Source organism: Vitis vinifera, chromosome 9 (genome assembly GCF_030704535.1).
Source record: "Vitis vinifera cultivar Pinot Noir 40024 chromosome 9, ASM3070453v1".
NCBI lineage: Eukaryota > Viridiplantae > Streptophyta > Magnoliopsida > Vitales > Vitaceae > Vitis > Vitis vinifera.
The window spans coordinates 15,361,743-15,373,318 of record NC_081813.1 but is presented as its reverse complement, the minus strand read 5'-3'; the positions used below and the strand labels follow the sequence as shown (position 1 = coordinate 15,373,318).

At 37.7% G+C, this 11,576-nt stretch overlaps 1 protein-coding gene across 1 annotated transcript; it reads left to right on the top strand.

Annotated features, from left to right (window-relative positions):
• Positions 1-2,828: 2,828 nt before the first annotated feature.
• LOC132254369 (uncharacterized) lies at positions 2,829-4,443 on the top strand. Its single transcript, XM_059739848.1, has 2 exons — positions 2,829-3,803; positions 3,911-4,443. The coding sequence occupies exons 1-2, from the start codon at positions 2,981-2,983 to the stop codon at positions 3,937-3,939; spliced, it is 852 nt and encodes a 283-aa protein (XP_059595831.1). The 5' UTR covers positions 2,829-2,980; the 3' UTR covers positions 3,940-4,443.
• The last annotated feature ends 7,133 nt before the right edge of the window (positions 4,444-11,576 follow it).

Sequence of the window (11,576 nt, the reverse complement as noted above, 5' to 3'; positions counted from 1 at the left end):
ACTTGATCAGCCACTAAATTAGACAGTGACCTCGTGGGGCCCTGCACGTTAACGAGGGCTCCTTCTCTCACAAAAAGGTGTGGCTTCGTGGATCAAATACGCCATTATGGTCCGCGGGGTGGAAGAAAAGTAGCTTCTTTCTTGGTATCAAACCCAGCATTTTTGAAACAGATAATCAAGGGGACCAATTAAGCTTGCCTTAGTTACAGCCTGAACATGCTCCTTGTTGCCAACAATGATATTTGAAATAATCCACCGAGCTTCCTTGTGGCTCTTGCAGCTATGACTCCATCAACCAGCCATTTTACCGACATGTCAATATCTCGAGCAACCCTTTGTGGGAATGATGAATATGTGGTGTAGAGAGAGAAGGTGAGGTGGCGGGAAAAATATGAAGGTGTAGGGATATGGGTATGAGAGAGATGACCAGATTTGCATGTTCTTATGAGCGTGGGTGAATGAATCTGAGGAGTTTTGGACAGCCATGCATGGGCGGAAACAGGTAATGGATTGGTGGAATGAGTAGAGAGGTTTAATGAGAAAATGGGTATAGGAAAAGGTGATCTGGCTTGCATGGTCTCCATGCACGAGGGTGAGTCCAATAGCAACAGTTTGATACATGTCACGAACGGCCAAAACGACCAAGTGAGAGAGAAATAAATCAAATGGGAAGTGAGCAGTAAGCTCGACCATGTTCACCATTGACGGAATACCTCTACAAAAACGGGTGAAAGGCATGGTTTGCTCGCGGACTAGGGCGTCCTCCAAATACCCTCTAGCCATGGTCAAAAGCAACATACTGGTTGCCCGAGTAGTCACCCTGGTATTCTTGAAGTGAACTCTGGAATCTGAGTCCCCGGTATTGCAAAACTTGGTGGGATTGTCTGATTCTCCAGAGCACTTCACCATGGCGACTTATGAAGCTACTGCTTTTGATCTAGCTTCAGGCTAATACTGACATGAAAGCTCGCTCATATTATATCCGAATATGGAAATGCCAACACATCTTCAGCATGTAGTCAATCAACCTGAACGTGAAGCTTGACAGTCCCCTCAGCATCTATTGATGTCACGGTACATAGAGGGGAAGAACCATCGAGAACAATTGCAGAGCTTGATGGTGAGAGTGATAGAATAAATGTGGACCGACAATATATTAAACATTGTCCAGGATTAATCTATCTTTTCACATGCAATTTATGATTTAATCTTGAGTATGGGCCACCTAATGTGTAGAGCCCAATGCCATCACGGGCTTTAGATGATGGGCCTAAGGCCCGTGAGGCCCAATAACCAATGGGTATGGTCCCTAAGGCAGGAGGGTATAAAAGGGCTTTGGCTTGTGTCTTTTGTCACAATCACATCTTTTGAAAAGAACTTAACCGCTCTCTCTCCCGCTCCCATTGCCTGAGAGAATCCAGAGGTGGTGCCCTCCATTAGTCTTAGAAGATTCATACCGTCTTCATCAAATTCACACATGGATTCAGGTTGGTACAATTTTTAATAATAATCATAGCATAGTTTCTTCATGTGATTCAACATATGATCCTATATGATCATTGAATAAATAGAATATGAAATCTTACAATTGGTATCAGAGCCATTGTTGGATCAATGAGAAATAGCATGTTAGGGCAATAAAAATTGTATTGTTCAGCACCATTGGAAGTGCGTTTCACGCACATTTGGAGGCACCAGAGAAGGCGCCAGTGCAGGCGCCACTCAGATGCCATAAAGGCGCTGTTATGCAGCGCCCTTCAGGGCGTCTCTCTGACGGCTTTAAGGCACCAGTCAAGGCGCTTCAGGCGGCGCGTTTCAGGCGCGCTGATGGGGCGCGTTGCAGCCGCGGCTTCCGACGCCGTTTCGGGGGGGCGCTTCAGGCGCACTGGTGCGCGCTTCAGGCGAGCTGGTGCGCGTTTCAGGCGCGCTGCTGGTGCGCTCTTCAGGCGCGCTAGTGGCTCGCTGGTGGTGCGCTGGTGGCGCGCGCTTCAGGTGCGCCTTCAAGCGCTGTCTCTGGCGAAGGGCGTCGTTGGGCTCCATTGCAGGCGTTGTGAGGCGCCATCTCCACGCGTCGTTAGGGCGCGTTAAAGGCGCCACTGCAGCGCTGTTAGGGCGCTTCATCAGCGCCATTGGAGGCGCGCTGGAGCGCGGCTGCTACCGGCGTCACTGACGACGCTGCTTCCGACGCTGGAGCGCCATGGAGGCGCACTGGCCTTGTGCCGCCGCGACGCCGCTTCCGGCGTCACTGACGATGCCGCTTCCGGCGTCACTGACGATGCCGCTGTGGCTGCAAACGACCTTGGGTCGTTTGGGCTGCAGTGAACCAAAAAAAAAAAAAAAACGACGTCGTTTGGCGTCAATTTCCTGTGATAAGTGTTGTTGGAGGCCAACGCCATGAATGGCGTTTTTGATTAAAAAAAAAAAAAACCCTATGTATTTATGCATAAACAATGGTTCTAGTGGATCTCCTTGAACCATTGGACTAAAGCCCATAATTTTCATTTATGCTTTAATTTATATATATAAATGTATATATGGATATGTACATGAGTTTATGCATAAATAATTTTGATTAAATTATTGTTTGTTGTCTTTATTTCAAAATAAATAAATTATGTATATTTGTTGCCAAAGTAACGTGTTACATAATTTTATTTGTTTTTGAAATATATAAGCATGGTATTATTGTATAAAATAATCAACCCAAAGGAGGATTATTTTAATATAATAATAAATAAAGTAATCATAAATATATGACATATAATGTTTATCTTGTATTGATATGTTAGTCCAAAGACAAACATATTGTGTTTGATTTTATTGTCAATATTTATGTATTAATTTTGTATAAGGATACCAATTACAAGTTAATATTTTTGTCCAAAGACTGAATATTAATGTTTGTGCTAGGTATCTTGCATGATGTATATTTATTCATGTATGTATGATGCTTATGTGACTAATTGTGAGCTTTATTATTATGAATTCAGCATCTTCTATATCTGCAAATGTTAATAACATTCCTGTGCTTAACAGCACAAATTTCAAGAAATGGAAAGAGCACGTTATAATTGTGCTCGGGTGCATGGATTTAGACTTTGCATTAAGGGAGGATTGCCCATCAGATCTTACTAGTGCCAGCACTGCTGAGCAAAGGTCTACTATGGAAAAATGGGAACGATCCAATCGCATGAGTCTAATGATTATGAAGCACTCAATTCCAGAAGCAATAAGGGGTGCAATACCTGAGGAAACCCAAGCCAAGGCATTCTTGGACCAGATAGCAAACCGATTCGCTGCAAACGAAAAGGTTGAGACAAGCACTATTCTTAGTAAGCTTGTCTCTATGCGGTATAAAGGGAAAGAGAATATCAGGGAGTACATTATGGAAATGTCTAATCTTGTGACGAGACTCAAGGCACTAAAGTTAGAGTTGTCGGAAGACATACTCGTGCACTTGGTCTTGATCTCTCTGCCTACACAATTCAGTCCATTCAAAATCAGTTACAATACACAAAAGGAAAAATGGACTTTGAATGAGCTTATTGCTCAATGTGTGCAAGAGGAAGAGAGATTGAAGCAAGAAAAGATAGAAAGTGCTCACTTGGCTTCCACTGCTCAGGGATTTGGTACCAACAAGAAAAGAAAGAGGGACAATAAAGGAAAACAAACTGCAGTTTCTGGGACATCAAAGCAAAAAGAGCAAAAGAAACAAGATAAGGAGATCACTTGTTTCTTTTGCAAAAAGGCTGGTCATATGAAGAAGACATGTACCAAATACGCTGCTTGGCGTGAAAAGAAAGGTACACTTCTCAACTTTGTTTGTTCAGAAATTAATTTAGCTGTAGTGCCTACTGACACTTGGTGGATAGATACGGGTGCAACTACTCACATAAGTGTCACTATGCAGGGTTGCCTAAGGAGCCGAATGCCAACTGATGGTGAAAGATACATCTATGTGGGAAATGGCAACAAGGCTGCAGTCAAGGCTATTGGTCTTTTCAGATTACAGTTAGACTCTGGATGTACATTGGATTTGGAAGAGACTTTTGTAGTACCGTCGTTTAGACGGAATTTAATTTCTGTTTCATGTTTGGACAAATTTGGATATTGTTGTTCATTTGGAAATGGAATGGTTAGTCTTTATCTAAATTCAAATATTATTGGTACAGGTAGTCTAACAGACAAACTATATAAATTGAACATAAAGGCCACTAATGGAAATGAAACCTTGCATTCAAGTAATTATGGCATTAAGCGAAAATTAATGAATGAGAATTCATCAATGTTATGGCACAAGCGTTTGGGTCATATTTCAAATCAACGAATTCAAAGGCTTGTGTCAGAAGGAATTCTTGATCCACTTGATTTCTCAGACTTTCAAGTCTGTATAGAGTGCATTAAGGGAAAACAAACAAATATGAGGAAAAAGAATGCCAATAGGTGCAGTAACGTCTTGGAATTGATACATACAGACATTTGTGGTCCATTTCCTACCCCTTCTTGGAATGGACAACAGTATTTTATCACTTTCATTGACGATTACTCGCATTATGGCTATCTTTATTTGATTCATGAAAAGTCTCAGTCATTAGATGTTTTCAAGAATTTCAAAGCTGAAGTTGAGAACCAACTAAGCAAGAAAATAAAAGCCGTCAGATCTGACCGTGGAGGTGAATATTATGGTAGATATGACGAATCTGGAGAACAACGTCCAGGGCCATTCGCCAAATATTTGATGGAGTGTGGTATCGTTCCTCAATACACCATGCCAGGGACTCCGAGCCAAAATGGTGTAGCAGAGAGGCGAAACCGTACTCTTAAGGATATGGTAAGAAGTATGATTAGTCATTCCACCTTACCAGAATCACTTTGGGGCGAAGCCATAAAAACTGCAGTTTATATTTTGAATAGAGTACCAAGCAAAGCAGTAGCCAAAACCCCATATGAGTTATGGACTAGCAAGAAACCTAGTATTAGGCACTTGCATGTCTGGGGTTGTCCAGCTGAAGCTAGGCCTTACAAGCCAAATGAAAAGAAATTGGACTCCAGAACAGTGAGCTGCTACTTTGTAGGGTATTCTGAAAGGTCAAGAGGTTTCAAATTTTATGATCCCTCAACTAGATCCTTCTTTGAAATGGGCAATGCTAAGTTCATTGAGGATGTTGAGTTAAGTGGGAGAGAGCCATTAAGAAAGGTGGTCTTTGAAGAGGAATTTGTTAATATTCCTATTATTACGACTGGACATGGTCATATTATGTTTAATGACACTATTCAGAATGTACAGTCGATAACAGGGATTCAAGACACACCTGAGATTCCTCCTGCTCAAGTTATGGAACCGATTCAAATTCATCAAGAGGTAACTCAACAACCTCAAGAACCTTAAGTACAAGTGCCACTAAGGAGATCCACTAGAGAAAGGAGAAGTACAATTTCAGATGATTATGTTGTATATCTCCAAGAACATGAGTTTGACATGGGTCTGGAAGACGATCCAATTTCAGTAAGTCAAGTCAAACAAAGTTCTAATTTTGAAAAGTGGATAGAAGCCATGAAGGATGAGATGAAATCAATGAAAGACAATGGTGTTTGGGACCTAGTAGAGTTGCCTGAAGGTGTAAAACCGATTGGTTGTAAATGGATTTTTAAAACCAAGCGGGATTCAAAAGGCAATATTGTTAGGTATAAGGCACGCCTAGTTGCAAAAGGTTTCACTCAAAAGGAAGGCATTGATTATAAGGAGACATTTTCACCAGTTTCATCAAAGGACTCCTTTAGAATCATCATGGCACTTGTAGCTCATTATGATTTAGAGCTACATCAAATGGACGTTAAAACTGCGTTTCTTAATGGCAACATTGATGAGACAATATACATGGTGCAACCGGAGAACTTTGAGTCTAATGATTCAAAGCAACTTGTATGCAGATTAAAAAGGTCCATATATGGTTTAAAGCAAGCATCCCGACAATGGTACCGAAAGTTTGATCAAGTGATTACTTCATTTGGTTTTAAAGAGAACACTGTTGATCAATGCATATACCTTAAGTTCAGTGGGAGCAAATTCATTATCTTGGTGTTATATGTTGATGATATTCTACTTGCAAGCAGTGATGTGGGACTTTTGCATGAAACCAAGCGATTTCTGTCTAGTAAATTTGACATGAAGGATCTTGGTAATGCATCTTTTGTGCTGGGTATACAGATCCATAGGGATCGTTCAAGAGGTATACTTGGGTTATCACAAAAGGCCTACATCGATAAGGTGTTGAGTAGATTTGGCATGAGCAATTGTGCACCAGGAGACACGCCTGTAGCAAAAGGCGATAAGTTTAGTTTGCACCAATGTCCGAAAAATGAACTTGAGAAGAAAGATATGGAGAGATTTCCCTATGCCTCGGCAGTAGGAAGTCTCATGTATGCACAAGTTTGTACGCGTCCTGATATTGCGTACATTGTTGGAATGTTAGGCAGATATTTAAGTAACCCAGGTATGGATCATTGGAAAAAGGCAAAACGGGTTATGCGGTATTTACAAAGAACTAAAGATTACATGCTCACATACGTAGATCAAGTCACTTAGAGATCGTGGGATATTCGGATTCCGATTTCGCGGGATGTCTTGATAGTAGGAGATCCACTTCAAGCTACATCTTCATGTTAGCTGGAGGAGCAGTTTCATGGAAAAGTGTTAAACAAACACTTGTTGCTTCTTCCACCATGGAGGCAGAATTCATAGCCTGTTACGAAGCATCAAACCATGGGATATGGCTGCGGAATTTTGTCACTCAGTTACGAATAGTTGATGGGATTGAGAAACCATTGAGAATCAACTGTGATAATAAGGCTGCAGAATTATATTCTAAGAACAACCGAAGTTCGTCAAAGTCCAAACACATTGACATCAAGTTCTTGGTTGTGAAAGAGAGAGTTCAGAGTCTTCAAGTATCGATTGAACACATAAGCACAAACTCCATGATTGCGGATCCACTCACTAAGGGTTTGCTACCCAAAGTATATCATGAGCACGTCACACATATGGGTGTTGTACACATTGATGATGTGTCAGAATAGTGGGAGTTTGTATTTAGATTTTGTGTTTATTTTCTTGATGTGATATTATGTTGTGTTATCTGTACAGACCTTGATTTTAAAGACTATTGTATTTGAACACTCTGAATTGAAATGATGACTTTCAGAAGCAGTTTAGCATCAAGTGTTGAAAGTGTTATTTGACTATCTTTTAGTCATAAAATAGGACCAATTGGAAATAGACATATTAAAGATCATATTCTATGTAATTTCCATGCTACACATCCATCCTTGATCCATGTTGCTAATTTTGTTAATGTTGTGATTGATGATAGGTCAAGTTATAATTATGATTAACGAAGGCCTCTTTAATCCTATGTTAGCATAATTGGTAGACCGGATTGTTTAAGGATATTTTGAATAAGATAGCAAAGATGAGCTCAATAAAGTATTATCATGAACATTGTTTGTAATATATATGTGGTCCAAGTGGGAGATTGATAGAATAAATGTGGACCGACAATATATTAAACATTGTCCAGGATTAATCTATCTTTTCACATGCAATTTATGATTTAATCTTGAGTATGGGCCACCTAATGTGTAGAGCCCAATGCCATCACGGGCTTTAGATGATGGGCCTAAGGCCCGTGAGGCCCAATAACCAATGGGTATGGTCCCTAAGGCAGGAGGGTATAAAAGGGCTTTGGCTTGTGTCTTTTGTCACAATCACATCTTTTGAAAAGAACTTAACCGCTCTCTCTCCCGCTCCCATTGCCTGAGAGAATCCAGAGGTGGTGCCCTCCATTAGTCTTAGAAGATTCATACCATCTTCATCAAATTCACACATGGATTCAGGTTGGTACAATTTTTAATAATAATCATAGCATAGTTTCTTCATGTGATTCAACATATGATCCTATATGATCATTGAATAAATAGAATATGAAATCTTACAGAGAGAGCCACGAAGCTGGGACCCTCGCTGATCATGAGTCCATGGCTGTGGTTGCTTGGCGTTCCGGTGGTGACAGAGGCGTTTCGCTGCCGGCGGCTTGTTCGATGACGGCTTTGCTTGCTTTATTTCTAAACTGTCATGCTCCAGAAAATATTCATAGACATTATGCTCAACCATCCCTTGGAGAGGTATAACTTTCTCAGGTATCATGGCGTTCAAGATGAGATTTCTAAAATGAAAGCTAGTGAAAATTTGTACTAGCTGCTTTACCATGAATCCTCCAGGAGATGCTCCGATCCAAACGGTCAAGTCAAACTAAGGAACCCGATAGAACAGAGACAGAAGAAGGAGATTGAAGAAAAAGAAAACAACACACGCATGAAAGAGGATGATGTCTTTAACTCCAAAAATCTATTTTAAAAGATTAAGAGACTTTCAAAAGAAACTGGTGGGGATGATCTGGAAATCTTCAATATAACAAATCAGAACCAAACCAAGTTCAAAGAGGATCCAATCATTTAAAGAGGAAAAGATCAAGAGTCTCAGAGAAAACTAAAGCAGAGCATCATACATAAACAGGCATATTCAATCAAAGCCAATCTCGTGGCCCTTGACGTCCACGGCAATCAATCAAAGTTTACTCATGAATCAATAGAAAATAGAACAGTGTATTAAAAAAACGTACCAAGCTCAAAAGCTGTTTAGGAGTTCACCCATGTTGTTCATCCGCCACTTCATCTTCTTCCTCAAAGCTTCCTCGCCTCTCAAACTCAAGAAAACCCCAGCAGAACTATCCCAGTTTACTCCTCAAGAAAACATCATCCTCAAATGACCAGAAAAAATCTCCCTGGTTTTCTCTCTGAGCTCTCCTCAAGCTCTAAGAAAACTTCTTCTCCTGTCTCCTTCCTTGTCCAGCAATGCCCTCCTAAAAATATCTCTAACGGCCTTCTCAAAAGCAAAACCTCTCTCCCACTCCTCTCTTTTCCTCTCGTTCAGTCACCCTCCTCCTCTAAGTTCAACTATCCTTCTCTCAAGCTCCAGAACACTCCCCCAGAAAATCCTCTGTCTCGTTCTCTCCTTTTTCCTCCCTCAAGCTCTCTGTTCCCTCTGGAAAACTCTAACTCTCCGGTTCTCTCTCTCTCTAAAAAAAGCCCCACCTGCAGGAGACGCTCCCCCTCTAACAGAACGTACCCATCTCTGAATATTCCCTCCAGGTGTCAACCATTCAATGGCTCCTTCAACTCCACTACCTGATTCACTGAAGGCCAATTACGAGGTGACACGTGGTTCCTTGAGATTGTGACACCTGTCCAAAATTAGCTGCAGAAAGTGAGCCCCAAATGGGGTCTACAATATCATGAGTCATAACTTTACTATTTAACCTATACACACAACTATTCTTTTGAAAATTTTCTCACTAGGTAAATAGGTTATAAATTAAGTAAGACATGATTAATAATTTTAATTATTTAATAAATCATTTAATTTTAAGAATGATTTGTAATAAAAATATTGGCCCAATTAATTGTAGATTAAATCAAAACATTGTAGAATATTATGTTCAAAATTGAATATTAAATGTGCGCATATGTAATAAAAAACTTGCTCATTTATATGTTAAAAAATTAAAACTTTATTCATTATTCATTTTAAATAAAATACTATTGACAATTAGTATTATTCATTTTAACAAAAAATAAAATAAAATACAAAGATGTTAATATCCTTATGTTTCTAATATATAATAAAATAGTATATTTTCTACTAAAAATATTATTTATGGTTTTATTATAATATTAGTATTTATATTTTACTAAAAACAATCTATTTTTTTAAATTTATTTATAATTACAAAATTATTTTCATTTTCAATAAGACTTCAATTAAATTTAATTAATTAATATTATATAAATTTAATTTATTTTATTTTTACAAAATGAAAATATATATATATATTTTAAATATTTATCCAAACAAGTCTTTTTGTTTTTTCATTTTTAAAATCGTTTTATAAAAATAACTTGCCAAATACCCTTATTTTTATAAATTTTTTATTTTATTTTTTAACTTAAAAACGGTTTTTAAAAACAAGCATGAGAAATCATGGTTGAATATTAAAATTATTTTTATCTTTTAGTAATCTTTATATCACTAGAATAAAAAAATTGTTTTATAATTAAAAAAAATTGATTTATCTTTAATTTATAGATAATTGTAGATTTAATTTTTATTTTGTTAACATGACTTAACTTGAATTTGATTTTATATTATTAAAAATTAAATTTATAAATGAGTTTTTTTGTTTAAAAAACTGTTTTTGTGTTTAAAAAAACTGTTATTTTGTTTAAAAAAACTGTTATTTTGTTTAAAAAAACTATTTTTTAAAACATCTTGTCAAATACTTTTATTTTAAAAAAATTTAGAGCCTGTTTGACAATGATGTTCAAAAGTGTTTCTACCTTTAAAAATACTTTTAAGTGTTTTTGGGATGAAAATAAGGTGTTTGGCAAATTTTTAAAAACACTTTTGAAAATCCGGAAAAACACTTAAAGTGATTTTTAGAGAATCACTTGACAAGTGTTTTTTTTTAAAAAAAACACTTCAAAAATTTTGAAATATTCCAAAAATGCCCCCAAGTGATTCCCGATACCTTCCTTTCCCTTTCACTCATACCTCTCTCCTTCATTCTCTTCATCCATCGCTCTCTATTCGAGACTGCATAGTAGGAAGACCCTCTATTCAGCCAGAAATCGAATCGTTTGGATTCAAGATTCTATGCCCAATTCGGATTGCAAATTATTCTACCCCAGCCTCTATCTACTCGAGTTCTTGAGAATTAACATTGATGAAAACATAGGTCGCCCTATGTTGCCGTCAATTCCGAATGAGAATGCATATCTGAACCGTGTGGTTAAGCCTATTTACGACCTTTGTGTTGAGGTTGAGGGAAGCATAATGGGAACAACGATTTCAATTGAGAAGAACAACGGTCCCATTTATGCATGTTGTAATAGGTCAGTTTTTCCGCTCATAATATCAATATTCAAATCCTTGGTCTATGGAGGAAGATCATTTGATTTTCAGGAGTTGAAATCGGCAATACACCAAGTGTTCTCAATTCCCACTGTGTTTGCATCCACCAGGTGTTCGATGATTGGTTCATGAGAAGCCAAAGTAGAAGGAGGAGTTCATCGTAGAATGGGATATGGCAAACCACAAGAATACATGAAGCCATTCAAAGTGGAAGACGATATGTACTCAATCTGCTATAAGTTGGGGTTCTATTGTGTGAGTTTTGGGCAATCATGTATTGTTTTATTTGAAAATTATCTTTTATTCAATGTTTAATTTTTGTTTATTGATTTAGATGTTTTTTTGTAAATATTTTTTAAAATTTTATTATAATGATAAAAAATTATTAATTTTAATTAGAAAAGTTTTTTTTTGAGAAATTAATAGGTAATCATATATTATTTTATTTTCAAAATTATCTTTTATTAAATGTTATTTTTTTAGCGATTTAGATGTTTTTTAAAAATATTTTTTAAAATTTATTATAGTGATAAAAAATTATTAATTTTAA